This window comes from Notothenia coriiceps, unplaced genomic scaffold (genome assembly GCF_000735185.1).
Source record: "Notothenia coriiceps isolate Sejong01 unplaced genomic scaffold, NC01 NC01_scaffold00020475, whole genome shotgun sequence".
NCBI lineage: Eukaryota > Metazoa > Chordata > Actinopteri > Perciformes > Nototheniidae > Notothenia > Notothenia coriiceps.
In genome coordinates, this window is record NW_011353176.1 from 91,506 (window position 1) to 110,430 (window position 18,925).

Consider the following 18,925-nt stretch of genomic DNA (forward strand, 5'->3'; position numbering starts at 1 on the left):
TCAATTGCTCTGAAAGTTGTGCACCTGTCTTCAACAATATTTTGTTGAGTTCCAATAATATTTTACACTTCTGACCACTCCCACTTTTGTGCCCTTGCCAGCCTAAATGAGACACATCCCACCTCCGAGGGAAAAAAATAGGTGATTTAATCCAATCCTGCTTTCTCAAACTGCTTTATATTTAAGTGGTTAAAGCAGGCAGTTTAATCCTGATCTCTGTGAGACCCCAGTTTGGAAGAACATTTAGGCTTGTAGTTGTAGTAGGTATAATAAAAATAAAACGACTCTTATTTTTTTACTGGAAGGCCTAACATTGCCACGTCAGACCAAAATGTTTAGAGTACAAGACATTTTAAACAATTTTAGATTAATATTTCCATAATATTTTCGCCTACTCCTTTTTTTTTCCCCTCGCACGCTGAACCGTCACATTTCATGAAAAAAAAGACAACATGCCTTTTCTTGTTGGCTATTGGTCAACTGTGAGTTTGGACTTTGTAGTATGGGGCTTTCTGATTGGACGCTTACAGTAAACTGAACTCTCATTGGCTGAGGGTGACGCGGGACCTTCAACGGCATAATAAAGCTCAACCTCGAAGTTCTAATGCTAACCGCTGTTGAATTTCACCAATATTTCACCATGTCCTGAATAACGACCACATCAACCATCGGTATGTCTACGACTGATATGTCTCCTACGCTGGACATTCTCCGGTTTCTGTATACTCACATACAGACACTGGAGGAGTTTGCGAACAGCATCGTGTTCAGAGAAGGAAAGAAAGCAGTGCTGATTGAACAGTCTGACACAAACCGCTTCAAGTCCTTCGTCCGGGGTGTTATTGTCTGCTTTGACAAGGAACTACAGCAAGTGCCAAGCTTCAACCAGGTAACTTTAATTACAAACTACCTGGCATTTCAGTTTCTGAGAGTTGACATGTAGTTAACAAAATGTGACTTCTGTAAAACCATGTAGCAGTTTTTCTGGTACTTAAAAGTATGAGTACCAGAGTGTAGGAATACTCTGTTACAAGTTAAAGTCCCGCAATCAAAATATTACCAAAAGTACAACAATATATCATTTTATTGTGGACTTTTATAATAACATAAATAGGGATTATGAGGAGAAATGTATGGTTCAGTAGCTGTTTGGTCGATTATCTCACTTGTGTTGCATGCCAAATTTAGATAAAGATACATACATTGAGTTATTATTCCCTATTTTAAAGATGCTCTGACCAATAAGCCGTCAGGTGTACAAGAGACTAGATTTGATATGTTTTTTTTATTTAGAAGGGAAGGAACATTTATTGCTATAACTGAATGAGAAACACTTCTGATGAACCCTGTTATGTTATTTATGCTTCCCACAGATCTGCACTCTACCTGAACTGCTGGCTGTCGTTCTTAACAGTCTGAAAAGAAAAAGAAAAAAGAACATATTGTCAAATGGCTACAATTTTCAGGCGCTGGCTCAGGAGAAGCGAGATGCAGATCCCTTTAAATTCCAAGGAGATCTAACTCAAAGTGCTGCCTATATTCATGGAAGTGACATGTGGAAGAGAGTCACACTACGCCTTGGCACAGACCTCACACGGTACCTGCTGGAGAGCTGCTCTGTGTTTGTGGAAGTCCCTCCATCATGTGTATTCCAGTTGTGCGGCACTCCAATCTATGACAGGGTGTCCATGTCTATTTCTACCAACCGGTTTCTTGTCAAGCCTGGGTCTCACAAGAATAGCGGTGCTCAGTCTGGAAGAAATCAAAGGGCAGTGACTTACAAAAAGAGACGGGCTGTTGAAAAGCCTACTCTCAGCAAAACGAGGAACCAAAGGAATGAACGTGTGATGGAGGGGAAAAGAAAGCGAGAAACTGATCAGAAGGAGGAGGAAGAGTCTCTGACACGTTCAGGAAAGAGGATACGAGTAGCAAAGCAAGAGCCCACAAAGGAAATTCAACAGGTTTGTATTGAACCGGTGGAGGAAGAGCAGCCCGTATCTGTGGTACCAACACTATCAGTAAACCCTTTGGGAAATGGCCCTACAGGTTCCAAACAGACTGTTGAATTGCAGACAAGCACAATGCCCATGGAGGGAGGACCCAGTTGGAGAACGGGGATTTTTCCCTCTCTGCCTCCCTCGCAATGTTTTATCCGCACACTGGGATTTCTGTACGGCGGAAGGGGTATGCGTGGCTTCATTCTCAACAGGAAGAAAAAGAGTGCTAATGAATGCAGAAGGCTGCAAGGGCAAGATTTGGTACGAACTATCTTCTTTGAGGGACTGCCGTACTTAAACGGGATAGAGAGGAAGCCAAAGAAACTCCCGCCTCGGCGCTTCTCTAACATGGTCCCCCTGTTCAGTCAGCTGTTGCGTCAACACAGGAGATGTCCTTACAGCAGAATACTGCAGAGGGTGTGTCCAGTGCTGGAGGAGAGAGAAGCAGGACAAGGGGAGTTAAGCTCCCTCTTGCCTCAACACTGTGCACCTCACCGGGTCTTCCTGTTTGTCAGGGAATGCCTCTCCACTGTGATCCCTCAGGAGCTGTGGGGCTCCGACCACAACCGACTACGTTTCTTCATCAGGGTGAGGGGCTTCTTGCGCAGTGGCAAGTTTGAGAAGCTCTCACTCTCTGAACTGATGTGGAAGATGAAGGTGAATGACTTTGATTGGTTGAAGATCAGTAAAACAGGTAAGCTTATCGTAGGTTTACATTTTTCTGCTTTACATTTTGGCCGTTTTAACTACATCACTCTTATCCGCAGGCAGGTTCCCTCCCAGTGAGCTCTCATATCGGACACAGATCCTGGGTCAGTTCCTGGCTTGGCTTCTGGACGGCTATGTTGTGGGCCTCGTTCGAGCTTGCTTCTATGTCACGGAAAGCGCGGGCCAGAAGAACGCCCTCAGGTTCTACAGACAAGAAGTTTGGGCAAAACTACAGGACTTAGCCTTCAGGTACACACACACACACCTGCAAAGGTTTTTACTCATGTAATCACTGGACACTCAAGCTCACAACCATTTTTATGATTTAGGGTTCACCTCTCCACAGGTCAGATGGAGGAGATGACTCGGGCTCAGGTGGCATCTCTCCCCAAAGCCACCGTCACATCTCGCCTTCGCTTCATTCCAAAAACTGATAGCATGAGGCCTATCACACGAGTCATTGGAGCAGATGCCAAAACAAGGGTACATCTTGATAATGACATTTAAAGTTCTCTATTAAAAATCCATACGCTGTGTTTTATTACAAGTTGGGATCATTTGCATTTAGGGCATTTCTCTTTCCCCTGCAGCTCTACAGAGGGCGTGTCCGAGACCTGCTGGACATGCTGCGGGCCTGTGTGCGCGCCTCTCCGTCCCTGCTGGGCTCCACAGTGATGGGGATGACAGACATCCACAGGGTGTTACGCTCTCTAGCTCCAGCCCTGAAGAAGGAGCCACAAACCCTCTACTTTGTGAAGGTTGGTTTTGGTCGGCCAGTTTGTTTATTGTACTGGCAGAAGCTGACAACATATTAGTCATGTCTTTAAAGTTTTATGTATATTTATCATATACAGTTTATAAAATGTATACATTTTGTGATTACTCCAGCATTGTAATATTATTAAGCACACCTACAACTGTGAAACAAATACAAAAGTATTTTGTTAAAGGCAAAATTAGTAAGATTAGTTTGATTTTAAACTAACATGTTATAATGTTAAAGGTCACATGTCATGGCCATTTCCACTGATCATAATTCCATTGTTGAGGTTCTAAAATAGACAGACAGACAGACAGCAGACAGATGTGTGTGGAGGTGATGTAATTCGTTTCGCATACAGCATCTCTATAAAGTATGTGTATTCAGCAATATTCACTTTTCTCACTAAACGCTCGCTGCACTCCCCCCCCCCCCCCCCCCCCTCCGTGATTTCCTTGTTTAGCGATACACAGCCAAACACAGCCAAACTCAACCTGAACACACAAAGTCACAGCCGAAATAAAAACGATAAGTGTGGCTTGATATTGAGTAAGAAAAAGGTTTATCGGTTGATAAACGCTGTGAGAATGGGTCTGCAGAGAGAATTTCGCCGCGATCCCAACTGTCTCTTCTCAGCCTGCAGCACGGAGCAGAAATCAGCAGGGCTGCCTGCACTGAGTGTGTGTGTGGATTGGTCAATTTGGACCAATCAGCGGGGGCTTAACGTAACGGCTCCACGGACGTAACGTAACGGCTCCACGGATTGGCCCATTTAGTTCCGGGTACGTGCTTTCGTAAGCACGTACCCGGAAGAATCAAATGGATGATGACGTCATGATGACGTTTCACCAACGAGGCGTTTTGGGGAGGTATTTTCTGTTTTAGAGTTTTACTCGCTACAGGGTGTACTTTGAGGGTTTTGACTCTGCAGACCGTTTACATGCAGAAAAACCTTCATAACACACAAGGGGACGGGTAATAACCGGAAAAGCATGACATGTGACCTTTAATACATTTGTCATATTGCTTGAATACTGTGTGAGTCCAGCCATCTTCCATACAATCAGGCCTTGTAAATCAGACCCCATTTTATTTGTTTGTTGTTTTTATAAAAAGCATCCAACAAACCTATTCATTGTGCCTTTGTTAAATGCTATTTTTCTTCATCCCTGCATTGTAGGTGGATGTGAGTGGAGCCTATGAGAGTCTGCCCCATGACAAACTGAGTGAAGTGATTGGTCAGGCGCTGTCCCCTGTGCAGGACGAACTCTTCACCGTCCGCCGCTATGCCAAGATCTGGGCAGATGGCCGTGAGGGCCTGAAAAAGTCCTTTGTTAGACAGGTATGTCTCTCACACACACACACACACACACACACACACACACACACACACACACACACACACACACACACACACGGTATTCTTGTGTGTGCAACCGTTGAACTGTTTCTCATGTTTGTTAATACAGGCAGATTTACTGGAGGATAGCATGGGATCCACCAACATGAAAGGGTTTGTGACGTCACTTCAGAAAAAAAAAAAAGTCCATCACGCCATACTGGTAGAGCAGGTGAGACATCCTGAGATATTTCTATAGATCAGCACTTTTGTCACTTCTTTTAAATCTTTTCTTTTTTTCTTTTAGCATTTCTGCGCTGATCTTCACGGCAGAGACGCGTTGCAGTTCTTCACCCAAATGCTAATGGGAAGTGTTGTTCAGTTTGGAAAGAAGTAAGCATCAAGATGAAATAGACCAATGTGGAAGCTGCTTCTTATTTGTGAATGTGATGCCATGCAAAGAACCCAGGATGTGTTTGAGTTTTATATAAAATGAATACTCTCATTGACATTTATTTTGCCTCGTTTCAAATACAATCAGCTTGTCCCCCTGTGTTTCAGAACATACCGTCAGTGCCGAGGGATTCCTCAGGGCTCTGTCGTATCCAGCCTGCTGTGCTGTCTCTGCTACGGTCACATGGAGAATGTCCTGTTTGAAGGCATTACTGAAAAGAAAGGGTACAGCAGACGGTTATATATTTATGTCATGCTGTACTGTAGATGTAATAACCATGTAATAACACATCTGTAGCAACAGAGGGCAGTCTTTCGGTATTGTTACTTTTGTAGTATTTACTGTATGTGTTATCTTCCTCTCTGTGTCCTGCAGATGTTTGATGAGACTGGTGGATGACTTCCTTCTGATCACCCCATACTTAAACAAAGCACAAAGCTTTCTCAAGTATGTTGGTGATACTAGTTTTCCTTACACGCATCACTGTTATTTCAGAAGGGCTTTTACCCAACATTTATCTTTTTATCACAAGTATTTTGTTTCTCTTTTGCTCCCTTTTTATTTTGATAAGAGGTTTAAAGGTTGCTAATGACACTTGTGCATTGTGTGTAGTATCTTGCTGGCCGGAGTACCACAGTACGGTCTGGTGGTCAACCCGCAGAAGGTGGGGGTTAACTTTCAGGTGCCAGGGAGCATGGGCTCATGTCCCGGCATCCGAGTGCTGACCCCTCACTGCCTCTTCCCCTGGTGTGGACTGTTGCTGGACACACACTCACTGGACGTCTACAAAGACTACTCAAGGTGAAGCATCTCGTCAGAATAATTATACTTCAGGTGTAATGCCTCAAGTGTGCTTGTTGTTGTGAGGCTTTTTGCCTCATTTTTGTAAGCTTAGTGAAACCATTTTCTCATGTACCTTGAACGTACTCATACATATTATTACAGTTCCCAGTCTTGCATAGAGCACAATACAAATGTTAACGTGCAATAATCGTTCATGGCAAGGCTGTAGTCTTTGCAGTATGTCCTTTTTCAATGTTTGTTTTTTTCTTTCTTTCCATCTCCCACAGCTATGCAGGCCTGTCTTTGCGCTACAGCCTCACGTTGGGCTCCTTCCACTCAGCTGGACAGCAAATGAGGAGGAAACTGATGGCTGTCCTCAGACTCAGGAGCCATGCCTTGTTCCTGGACCTGAAGGTCAGAAAAATAATGGTGCCAGCTTTGATGAAAACTACTTTTATTCGAAAGTTCTCTACAAAGGAGTTACACCCCTCAAAAAGGCTGTTGACACTACTGTCCGTAAATTACGCTGCAAGACCAACTGACATCTGCTGTATCACAGTTATGGGGCTGTCAACTTCGGAAGTAGAAACCAAAGGAAACAGAAAGTATAACAAATTGCCTTATGTATCATAAAGAAATAAAAAAAAAAGTTAATGCATTTTGATTTTCATAAAAGTTTTTGCACTTGACTGAGATGCATTAATAAAGTAAAAGTCCCACATATAGGTTCTGTTTTTCTATCAGTTTTATTATTGTTCCTGCAACTTTGCTTTTGTCCTTTTTTAGAACAATTCTCTTGAGGCAGTCTACAAGAACATCTACAAGCTGGTGCTGCTTCATGCATGCAGGTAAAGTTCACTGAAAACAACCTGAACCGCCTTTTCCTCGTGTACATTGTTCAAAAGTGTTGGTTTTGCCTTTTTCTGATTTTGTTTGTTTTCCTCTTCAGGTTCCATGTGTGTGCCCAGAGTTTGCCCTTCGACCAGACTGTTGCTAAGAACCCTTTGTACTTCCTGAGGATGATATTTGATATGGCCGAATACAGCAATCAGCTCATCAGGCTCAGCAACAAAGGCATTTCCCTTTATTAATCTGGAAAAATATCAGTATTATATATAAAAAAGAATACATTCACTTATCTCTTTCCCTTTCTCCAGGACTGATTTTAGGCAATACGGCCCAGACTGGCATTTTGCAGTACGAAGCAGTGGAGCTGCTGTTCTGTCTTTCCTTCTTGCATGTACTGTCACAGCACCGTCCTCTCTACAGGGCTCTGCTCCCACACCTGCACAAACGTATGTACCCTTCGAAAACATCCACACATACACAACTATATCACACAGGAACTATTGTTAGTGCAATTTATGGCTTACCAACCTTAAATGTTAACACAGAGGGAGATCAATAAAACACAAACACAGACATGGTTGAGATTCATTATTATTCAGTTCCGCAGCAATAATGATAATATTAGAGTACATCACCTGCCACAGCAGACAATCGTGGAAATGCCCCACGAATACAAGAAACACAGGGGCAAATATAGGTTTTCTAAATGACACACGAACATGTTCCCTAACCATGTTTTAACGCACACACATTTTCAGGTCTCCTAAACTTGGACATGTTCCAGATGTAGAAAGGTCATCATCTCATGACGTCTTTAGGAGTCTTGCAGGATATGAATTATCCAAATAACAAAACCATGTACGTCTGCACATGAACGCACATACATTTATTTACATTACCTAAAACACGAACCTCAGCTGTTATAATCTAAACATCGTCTTTGTCAGCTCAATGAATAATTAGCAAAGAGACGATTAGCCTCTTGGCTCTGAAAACTGTAATTTAATAACATACCTAGTTACTATAACTAGGTCCTAGATTGATGTAACACTATCCTATGGCACTACAAGATGGGAAGCTCCTCTGGGAGTAGAGGCTTTCTTCTACCCAGTGTGGCCCCAGGTCTGCTTCATTCTTTTCCTCCTCCACTGTGGTTGCTGTAAGGACAAACCTTCAACGACTATCTTAATGCTAGGCGGTTCTCAGATCTGGTACCGATGAGGCTAATCCTATTTTGTATCACTCACTGACGCCAACTAAAGCTATCAACATTTTGTGGCTAATGCAATGAGAGGCGCTACTTAATAATAAGCTTCACTGAGCATGTTGGTTAAGAGCAAGAAAGTTACTTACCTGCAGGAAAGTAGAGCCATTGGTCTCAATATGAACAATATGTAAACATCAACATGACAACTTGCCTATAAAGCCAATCCATTTTAATCTGGCTTTGTGAGAGATTAACGAAACCCAACAAATGTAGGTGTACATGTACAGAAGTTGTTAATTGCTACCTTTTAACCCTATTCTACAGATGCTTGAATTTTACATTTCACCATTGACGAGCAAAAAAAGAAATGTCCTCTGCTTTCTTGACAGGGAAGCGCAGTCTAGAGAAGCGTCTGGGGGTTCTGAGGCTGGCCAGGGTCCGACAGGCCACTAACCCCAGGACCCCTGACGACTTCTTTGCCATCCAGTGCTAGACTACAAGCCAGCCCCGAATTTAGCTCCCATCAAATCCCTGAAACAGCAGCTCAAAGGTATAGACAAACATTCTAGAGAAGCTGGACTACATACTGATACAGTGAGTTTTGTCTACCTTTAAGTGCTTTGATGATGTGTCAACAAAGAATTACAGATCTTTATATTTCTTGTCTCATTCTCAGGGTTGAAATTAGTGATTTATCTGAACTTCAGTGTGCCAAAATAAAAATGTAATTTATCCTTTTCACAAGGCTTTAGAGGGATAACACAGCAAAGTGATACACACCCTATAAAACAGCTAACACAGATACAGATGGATAGTTGAAAATCATCCAGCTACTTTACTAGACCCCGTCTCGTCCCACAGCTGTTTCTCTCTGTGGACTTTCATTTACACTTTTGTGGTAGTTTTCCACAAGACAGACATGACGTCACTGACGGCGATCATTTCTATTTAAATAAGTTCAGAGAAATATTGTCGACACTCACATACTGTATATATTATATATATATCTTATGTAATTACTTTTTGACATGGCTGTATATTTCAATATGATGTATTAAATTGTTTGTTATTTACATCATGTTCACTGCACAACAATGTACAAAGGAAAGACTTTCACTGTTAAATAAATCCAGTTATATGATCAAGGAAGCAAATGTGATTTGTCAGGTTGTCAGGTCCTGATAAATGTTAACGTCACAAATCAAAGAAATGTCTATATTTCAATTCGGCATAATTGATTTTATGTCAGCTTTCTGGCCAATTAGGATGTAAATTCCACAGAAGCAGGGACATGATCAGGATTATGTCATTTTTTAAAAGTTATTCTGTTCATGTGTTTCAACCTCGAAAGCCCCCCATTGCATTAGGGACTATGTTGAACACGAGCAGAGGTCTTTTTCATTCTGCAGGAGATCAGTTTGTAGAGAGCCACCAGTGGGATAGAAATCACAGGTAGTAGACTGAGAAGGATGATTATGACAAACACCCAGTCTGGATATTGCTTCGATTCCGTTTTTGGGAATAGTTCCTGAGGAAGAAAAATACAAAGAAGTGTCAAATGGGAAATTGTTACATCGTTGTGTGCTTGTATGAAGCTACAAATTCCAAAAACGATACATTTTAACCTTAATATTTTTGGATGCGCAAGGAATGCTCAAGAAGCTGTAACAACCACAATGACCAATTATGTGGATTATAGCAGAGTTAAATACTCAGTTGCATATTTTTTACATATTTTTTCACTCAATTGCAGTATATCTTCCAAATATATTTCAAGCCTTGAATCGGATCTCTAAACCCGAAACATCTCCATGTGAGTACCCTCGGTTTTCTTACATAGTCTGGGTTCCAAGCGAGATAAGAGGGTCGTTTCTGTGCCTGAACGACAACGTATGCAACCAACACCACCAGTAGCATTAACGGACTGATCACCATCCAGCAGGCCTTCCAGAAGATGTTGGGCTTCTTCCCAGTCATAAAATAGATGTCTTCACTGAACCTGTTGGAGGACACCGGGACAGGAGAAGAGGTTTCACACAATGAGATCAAAATTGTTTAAAAATCTCGTACATTTCTACAGAATTTAAAAGAAGAGGAGAAAAAGTTACCTATTCATTCCATAGACATAAATGACTCCAATAATCTCAAAGAGTGCAACGATGAGGAGAGGTAGGGAGCCCACGTAGCCGTTAAAGATCTCAAACCAGTAGTTCCCCGAACCCAGGGTGAATATGAGAGCCGTCGAGAAGGATATCAAACAGATGACTGCTAAAAAATGTTAGAGAAAAATGTGTTTTCAGTGAGGGAATTAATAGGGTTAACATGTATTTCTTTATCTTTTGAACACCTTAAAGTGGACCTATCATGCTATATTTGAATAATATAGTGTAGGACCATACCTATATAAGGCATATTTATAATTTTTATTTTTCAAAATACCAAACAGATCATGCATTTTAGCCATTCCTCATTTCGCTCAATTTAACACTGTCTTTGCATGGGCTGATTCTGTGAGAACAGCACCATCTACAGGCCTGGCATATGTACTACAGCGTCTCCAGCGCTTTCCAACGGCAATGTCCGTGGCTGTCTCCTCCTGATTGGTGGAGTTGGCCCAATAGCCGTAGCGCCACTTCTGTGACGTCATAGAAGTGTTCAAATCTGGATCAGTCTGTATCAGATCTGTTGCACCCACTTTTTAAGAGATTTGGGTATGGAGGAAAATAGAGAGGGTTGTGTTTTCTGACACTTGGTGAGTTCCCTGGAACACTGGGGACACATATTCATGTATAAAAAACGTACAAAATTGCATTTTGCATGATAGGTCACCTTTAACTTTACAGTGTGGGCTAACTGTTGCTTACACAATGAAATGGCTATATAATGATGACATCAACTATAATCCACTCGTGTATGGTCTTTCAGGAACATGTAGGCTCAATTTACTTCACAAAGGAAGTACCTCAACCATTGCACAACCAAAATACTGAGAGGATAGCCTTTGTCTTCTCCGGTTGCTATACCCAATTAGCAAAGATGATGAATATAGTAAATGGCAGACTATGGAAAAACCAAAGTGTGGGAAACAGAACGCATTGTGTTGTTGTTGGTAGTTGCTAGACTCAGGAAAACAGAAAGCCATCAAGTGTTCTTTTCAACAGCGGCAACATCAATCATTTCCACTTAAAACTTGCCTGTTACGAGTTCATGAGGGATCCACTTGGGAAATAGGTTGAGGTCCTTGATGGGTGTGAGGACTGCTTCTAAGTTGCCAAACATGGACGACAGACCCAAGCTGAAGAGCATGGTGAAGAACAATATGGCCCATATCTGTGAGCCTGGCATTTCTATCACTGCTTCGCTGATCACGATAAAAGCCAGGCCGGTACCCGATGCGCTCTGGAGGAGAAGGATGAAAGAGAGTCAAGAAACGAGGACTGTACATTTTTGACTGGCACTTCATGGAAAATTTGAATGCAGTTTACAAGATCCAATGTGTTTACACAGTTACAGTACCTGGTCAAGAAATGTTTGCAAGTCACAGTGCTCCAGGTCCAAACCGGCCACCTCACCTGGATATGAACGATTTAGATACTTAAACCAGTGATCATAGTTCTCCACTGTTATGTTCTGGTCAGAAAACTCAAAGTGGTTGGTCAGAATCAAGATGTTTCTGCAAATGGGATTCCAAAAGAAAATCTACCTCAACGGTATTGGCAGGAAAAGAATAAGCTTTAAAATAGTTTCATGCTTCTTGTGGTCAGCTCACTACGGACTTCGCGCTTGGTCCCCACGAATATTTCTGCAAACCCTGCTGGCTGTTACATAATCTCAAAGGTGTATTTGCCCGATACTCAAACCCTTGGCGCACAATTGCCCTTCCCGCAATTGCACAATTTTGCCATCTGCCACCCCCCGTGCTGACCAGAAGGAGCATGAAACATTCATTATGCTGCATTCACAGGGTATCTGGTCGAAGGACAACACATTCTGGATTGAAGAGGAAAACTAAATCTTATGGTCGTACGTCATATGCATGTTTGTGTCTACTTTTTGTTTAACTGCTCTTGTTATGCAGCTTCTTGTAATATGTACAGTAGGTAAGAATTTAAACTCTCGCCATGGTGCCAAAGAAGCACTCCTGGTAGAGTTGCTTTCAGTCAATCCCCCTTTTCAAGTCTATTTTCCCTCCCTTTCTCAAAAGGGATCAAAAATATGTTTGAAAAATTGAAATTATTTCTACTACAGATAAAAGAATTGGCTCCATCGTTGTCCAGATCGGCCATGTTTTCTCCCTTGTGTGAAGAAGCTTCGTAGGCTAGTTCATAACATCTTCTACCGTTACCATTGCCGGTATTTTCTACCGGACTCAACTTAATTTACTGTCCTGCTGTATTCCACTAAAATGTTTCTCCGGTTGTCCATCTGCATTATTCCATGTGAAAGCAGAATAACAATAACATTGAATATTTGTGCGTACGTACTCCTCGTTACAGGAGTTGTAGGCGGAGTTAGCTTTAAATCCCAAGATGGAGAAGATGGAAATGGAGGCGTAGAGAGACGTGGCGCTGTTTATTGTTCCTACTAGAACAGCATCCCTTTCACAGTTGTTCCTAATGGACACAAAAGAGGAAACAATTCACACAAATTATCCCAATACTACTGAGGGAGCTCAAGTGTATCAGTCCTTACCGCTCTGCATTATAGCTCGAGAAAGCTATGAAACTTCCAAAGGCCACGGAGAGGGAAAAAAAGATCTGAGTGGCAGCGTCCAGCCACACCTGAGGGTTCTTCAGGATCTCCCACTGCAGACAGTCAACACATCAGTTCATTGTGTCCGTCGGGTACTCTTGACATCACCTTTAGTAGCAACACACTCACATTAGGAGTGAAGAGGTACACCAGTCCATCAGTAGATCCCGGCAGAGTGAGAGCCCGGATCAGGAAAATAGTCAGCACCAGGTAAGGGAATGTGGTTGTCACATACACAGCCTGAAACATACAAACATACAACACAGCCTTTTTTAAATGTTCTTCATCTTACTGTAATTTTCAGAATTGATATTAAGGATGTATGGTACAGCGGTTCATTGTAAAATATGACGTAATTTTTCAGTTATTTTTATTTCAGTAGGAAAACAGACCTTTCCAATGGACTGGATGCCTCTGATAAAGCAGATGTAGACCACACACCAGGCGCTGGCCAGACAGATGACCAGCCACCATTGCAGGGAGCCGCTGGTCTCGATGTCAGGTGTGATGTTCAGGGTCTCACGGTACCAGAAGTAATTTGCTGGAGTGCTCTTCACACACTCCTCATTATAGCCTGTACGAATGCATTCACAAAGGACAATATTTGCTTAATCAAGACGGTTGTTGTGTACATTGGGTAAGACATGCCTTATTTTTTACCTGAGTTTATGTACTTTCTGAGATTAGTATGAATTTATCCCACAATAAAAGACTTCTGCATAGGAACATGTAGTTCTTAAAACTGTTCCACCATGAGACAAACTTAATATCTTGGTAAGATTACTAAAAACAAACGAGACGATATAATAATGATCTTCTTTTATAGTACATTAGGGGAGGACTTGCACACAGAGAACTAAAGAGACTCAGACAAGACTCTTGATGTTCTTTTGATAAATTACAGGGCCATAGAGAAAAATGTGCAAAGAGTGCACATGTTTCAGTCCACGTTGGACTTTCCTCAGTACATGATGAGTCACACTATGCGGTTTACTCCAAAGGTGCACCTTGTCAATCCTCTAGGCCTTAAGTGGATCGATATGAAGCCAGGTGAGGTCCTTACAAGCACAGCAGAGACATATCAGTTCATAGTAGTGACACATACTGAGGTAATAATTCAAATGTCTGCTCCTACACTAGGGACGGGATCAACTGTTACAGAAAGACAATCGAGTCAAGGGTCAAAACTAATTCTTAATTTAAGCCACAGGACTTTTATGACATAGAAAAATCCAGTAGTTTTCCTATGAAACCTGATCTGAAATGCCACGTGGAGCCTAATAGTTAACCAGTCCTTGCATGTGTGATAATAGAACTGTAAAAAGCAGCTAGCGTGACTGATGGAGTTCCTTGTTACCTGTGAGGTTATCATTGACCAGGCACTTGCTCCAGGGCAGGGGGTTTTGGAAAGATTGAAAGAAGTACCACATCGCCCAGGCCAGGAGCGTGTTGTAGAAAATGCTCACCAGAAATGACACTATCATGGAGGCAATTCCTACACAAATGCATGATAAACAACATATTCAATATCACAAAAAACATTTTGGTAATACTTATTATGACTACATCTATAATGGGTGAATTAATGTGAATTATTTCATTTCATTTGGCAGACACTTTTATCCAAAACAACTTACAATAAGGGCATTCAACCAGGAGGGTACAGAGTAACAAGAATCATGTAGGTACATTAGCTTCGACAAAGCCAAACTATTTAAAGTGCTAGTAGATTAGCTTCAACTAAGCCAATCCGTTACCGCTAGTACATCATTACAATATGTATAGAGATTTAATTGGCCGAGGTGCAGTCGGAAAATATGTGTTTTTAGTCTGCGATGGAAGATGTTTAGACTTTCTGCTGACCGGATGTCGATGTGAAGGTCATTCCACCATTTAGGAGCCAGAACAGTCGTGTTTATTATAATGGTTGAACTTGTGCATTGACTAGTTTCTGAACGTCCATTAGAAAACACCAACTAATTTCTAGCTTTAGATTAGCTATTGAAATAATGGAGAATCTGCCCAAATAAAATCCTAATAAATATGACTAATAATTATCTTCCACCCACCGACTCCCCCCAGCAGGGGTGAGATGGATTTCCAGATGCCGATGCTGCCCATTCGGAGCCTCTGTCCTATAGCCATCTCCAGGTAGAGCAGAGGGAGGCCCTCAAACACAAGGGCGATCAGGTAGGGGATGAGGAATGCACCTGAAGACATCAATTACTAATGTGACTATCAGATAGACAAATCCCATTATTTCCATGGTTATCCAAGTGACAAACCACACAAGTGGAGAAGTATAAATATCCAGTTGAAAAAATAAGACATTTGGCTGAATATATGACACGATATGAATGTAGGAAAAAGCTTGTCAGTTGGAATTAAGTATTTCTATGAATATGTGAAGTTTATAGAGCTTAGTTCAGATCTTGTACTTAAGTAAAAGTAGAAGTACCAGAGTGTAGGAATACTCTGTTACAAGTAAAAGTCCTGCATTCAAAATGTTACTCAAGTAAAAGTATTAGCATCAAAATATACTAAAAGTACTCATTCTGCAGATTTCATTTCATCCATTTCAGAATAATATATATATGATATGTTTTATAATTATTGATCATTAAAGTGTTATCAAAGCTGGTAAAGGTCCAGCTAGTTTTAATGACTTTGTATACTGCAGGGTAACTTGGGAATTTACTCCAGGTGGAACTAAAGTCTTATTAATGGGTTGATAATATTTCATATCATTAATCAAAATATGTAAAGTAACTAAAGGTATTAAATAATTGTAGTGGAGTAGAAGTACAAAGTAATATCAAATGGAAAATCTCAATTACAAGTATATCAAAATTGTACTGAAGCACAATACTTGAGTAAATGAGTCACTTGACACCACTGAAGCGTATGCACATTTCGAGTTTCCAGCTCTTCATAGTTTACCTGAAACTACTGTATGAGGAAGTACGGGGTTAGAGTTGAATGGTGAACTATCCCTGATGATGAGATGGTCAATCATACACAGAAAATATCTACCATTTTGTAAATGAATGGCCTAGCCTATTTGTTAATGACTAATTGTACTGAGGCAGAAAGAGGCAAGTGTTTCTACAACTCAACTTGGTCTCTCATTATAGGATAACATGTCTGGAATACAGTAATAAATAAGTGATATAACTTTTAAAACTTTAATGGAGTATTTAAACTATGGTTTGGTGTAAGAGGGAAATAAAATGCAACTCGTATGCAGCCTTATATAATAGCATCTTACCTCCTCCATAGATTTGGCACAGGTAAGGAAAACGCCAGACGTTTCCAACTCCCACTGCAAAGCCGATACACGTTAGCAGGTACTCAGCCTTGTTGTCCCATTTGGGTCTCTCCTCCACCTCAGAGTCTTTTGCTTTGGCCATCCTTTGCTGGTTTGCAAAGTTCCAGTCCAGGACACAACTCTTCTTAACGTGCACAAACGTTGTAATGTTTAGCTTCAGCGATATCCAGTGCTTCTCTCCTCAGTCTAACTCTAAAGTGGGCTGTCCTTTAATGTCCTTTAAGATTAAGCTTTATGTTTTGTATTTTATATGCGAGTGTGCTAAGACTTAGATTAATAAGTAACCTGATGATGTATCAATGTCACGCCGTCCTAAAAGGACAGTATGAGGCAATGCAGTCTATTTCAAAACGCATCATGATGGTTGTGTCATGACGGAGACGTATGTATATTCAAAATGTATTGTTTTTTATTTGACTTTTTGAACAGACGAGACATCAGTATGTGACAGCAGTCGAGTCTGCCTTTTACAGAGGTAACACAGGTTTATCTGTAAAAGGAGACTGCTCACTGACCCCGAGATTCAGAACGGGGTTGCAGCTTATATCAGTCTGCAATAATAAAGCCATCATGTCTGCACTTCCTGCCTGTGACATTGATCTCAGGTTCACTCTTCTCCTTTGCTGTTATTCTGCTGTTAATTCATAGTTACTCTATAACAATTAAAAGTTATACTGTGTTACACTATCAATATTGATTCCTGGAAGTAGGTTTGTTGCTTTAAATGGTTAAAGATGTATGTAATTGCTAACTGGCATCAGTTTTTGGAAATACCAAGATAACACATGAATTTCCAGAAATGATAGGACCATTATACTGTAGAAACTTTCCATCTCTCTTTTTTTTTTAAAAGAGTGGTTCAGCAAAAGAAAACAAAGGTTATATTTGTCATGATACTTCCCGCTCCAATTATATTATTGCTTAAAAATATATACAATGTAATGATTTCCATTTCTTTTTTCACTGTCAAAACACAAGATGTTGTAATGTAATAAAGAATAATAATCATTTTTAATTACCTTGGTTGGTGATTGGCTACAAGCCAAAAAAACGTTATGACATAATAAAGTGGCCAAAATCTGATCAGCTCATTTTCAAAGAGGACAAAAAGTGAGAGAATTTTTTTTCCTGAAACTTTCAGAATCTCTTTAGAGGAGACACATGTTTAGATATAAAAGACATGAAAAAGTTGATTTTGCATAATAGGTCCCCTTTAAAGAAAACTTGCATATCATATACACAGATCACGATGCATGAAGCCAGCCAGCTTCTTTGTTTTCTGAAGATCTGTTTGTCTTATTTGACTCTGAGGCTCCGTCCAGAGGGAGGTTACTAATACTGACGGTGGAAAAACCGGAGAGCTTGGGCTCGAAGATCGCCATCTGCAGGACTGACCCTTCAGGTACACACATACACACTCCTGTAAGGCTTATACACATGCAGCCATAGGATGTTTTTCACACAATATTAAGAAACAAAGGCAGCCATATGTAAATGATCCATTCTGGTGTATTCAGTGCACCAACACATCACTGGAACAGACTTTCCATTGAATATACTGCAGAGAGAATAATGTAGGACAACACAGAAGAAACACTTAACTTCTAATGTTGTTTTTTTATTTTCAGAGGAATTAAAAAAACGTTGGCTTATTTATAGGTTTGGTTAAGCATCAGATTCAGGGCCATGATATGAACTAACACATCCTCAGCAGCAGAGGGCAGTCTTTCTGTATTTCAGACCTTTCCTGCTTTTACTGTAAGTGTTATTTTCCTCTCAATAATGTCCTGTAAATGTGTGATGGTGAATTGCCTACTTACATATCCCCCCCCAGACTTAGACACAATTCTTAACTATGACACACATTACTTTACGGACTGTCGTGACTTTAGGAAGTCGCAGACACTGCATTTTTCACTGAGTTTATATGTTAGTCATTCTTTTTTCTTCGCAGTAAAATTGTTGCCGGAAACCAAAGAAGATATTTTTAAGTAGAAGCGCAATATGCTTTGCAGTTTCTGTAAAACCAAACACAATTGTACCTAAAGTTACATTTTCCTTCAGTTACTCTTCTACCACTTATGTTTCTCTTTGCTCTCTTTTTCGTTTTAAATAGCAGGGTTTAGTCAGTTACATAACTATAGTTTAACTTATTAAATGAAAATGAAAAGGATTTAATAACATTCATGATGATCCTTATTTGCAGAACACCTTTCAAATGGACAGGTTAAACCAATTCCATAGTTATAAGAATCAAGTAAAAAAACGTTTTAAATAAAATTATGCATAAAGAAATTATTTGAAAGATTATACTGACTCTGTTTCAAAGCCAGCGGCCTGGAACAGATAAAAGATGTGTGTCCGAGTATCTCAAGCTTCCATCATTTTAGAAGGTCAGTCGGAAAGGTAAGGCTACTCAGAGCCTTAAAAGTAATCAATACGACCATAAATGATTTCTTAAGACAAACTGAAAGCTATCATGCCAAGCTACATTTGAATTAAACATAGATTTTGCGGGAAGATGCCTTAAAGTCTGACGGCTTAGGGCTGTCCCACAGTTAAATCATCAAGGGCCTGAGGGCTCTTTTGACGACATCTTTAGCCATTTAGGCCAATTTCAAATATGTTCACATTTCTGCAGACTGTGCCTGAGAATCACACCCAATTCATAGACTTAAAGGACACCAGGTGAAAAACAAAGAAAAAGGCTCATGGGTGATCAGTCTGGCGTGTTGAATCTACACAGGA

The 18,925-nt window shown here is 40.7% G+C and overlaps 2 protein-coding genes across 3 annotated transcripts; one reads left to right on the plus strand and one right to left on the minus strand.

Moving 5' to 3' along the window:
* Positions 1-619: 619 nt before the first annotated feature.
* tert (telomerase reverse transcriptase) lies at positions 620-8,614 on the plus strand. Its single transcript, XM_010779592.1, has 16 exons — positions 620-889; positions 1,374-2,691; positions 2,765-2,954; positions 3,035-3,188; positions 3,296-3,463; positions 4,646-4,807; positions 4,935-5,036; positions 5,112-5,197; positions 5,366-5,482; positions 5,634-5,705; positions 5,871-6,059; positions 6,329-6,455; positions 6,828-6,889; positions 6,991-7,115; positions 7,199-7,336; positions 8,487-8,614. The coding sequence occupies exons 1-16, from the start codon at positions 674-676 to the stop codon at positions 8,588-8,590; spliced, it is 3,330 nt and encodes a 1,109-aa protein (XP_010777894.1). The 5' UTR covers positions 620-673; the 3' UTR covers positions 8,591-8,614.
* A 494-nt stretch (positions 8,615-9,108) lies between these two features.
* Positions 9,109-17,227, minus strand: slc6a18 (solute carrier family 6 member 18). Of its 2 annotated transcripts, none has more exons than XM_010779590.1 (13): positions 17,197-17,227; positions 16,118-16,298; positions 14,919-15,059; positions 14,207-14,344; positions 13,242-13,423; positions 12,979-13,089; positions 12,790-12,902; positions 12,582-12,710; positions 11,614-11,770; positions 11,292-11,496; positions 10,206-10,365; positions 9,934-10,096; positions 9,109-9,625 (listed from the first exon to the last, which is right to left on the minus strand). In XM_010779590.1, exons 2-13 carry the CDS (start codon positions 16,257-16,259, stop codon positions 9,461-9,463), a joined length of 1,806 nt encoding a protein of 601 aa, XP_010777892.1. In that variant the 5' UTR covers positions 16,260-16,298; positions 17,197-17,227; the 3' UTR covers positions 9,109-9,460. The 2 variants fall into 2 exon arrangements, with proteins under 2 accessions (XP_010777892.1, XP_010777893.1); XM_010779591.1 differs by having other exon boundaries at positions 16,118-16,301; positions 17,197-17,225.
* Positions 17,228-18,925: the final 1,698 nt, after the last annotated feature.

Bases quoted from the DNA above. Each gene is read 5' to 3' on its own strand.
- tert (XM_010779592.1), top strand. From the start codon at position 674: ATGTCTACGACTGATATGTCTCCTACGCTGGACATTCTCCGGTTTCTG. The intron at 2,692-2,764 runs GTAAGCTTATCG...TCTTATCCGCAG, and splicing joins GTTGAAGATCAGTAAAACAG to GCAGGTTCCCTCCCAGTGAG. The intron at 3,464-4,645 runs GTTGGTTTTGGT...CCTGCATTGTAG, and splicing joins AAACCCTCTACTTTGTGAAG to GTGGATGTGAGTGGAGCCTA.
- slc6a18 (XM_010779590.1), bottom strand. From the start codon at position 16,259: ATGGCCAAAGCAAAAGACTCTGAGGTGGAGGAGAGACCCAAATGGGAC. The intron at 13,090-13,241 runs GTCTGTTTTCCT...TGTATGTTTCAG, and splicing joins GCATCCAGTCCATTGGAAAG to GCTGTGTATGTGACAACCAC. The intron at 10,097-10,205 runs GTAACTTTTTCT...GTCCTCCAACAG, and splicing joins TATGTCTATGGAATGAATAG to GTTCAGTGAAGACATCTATT.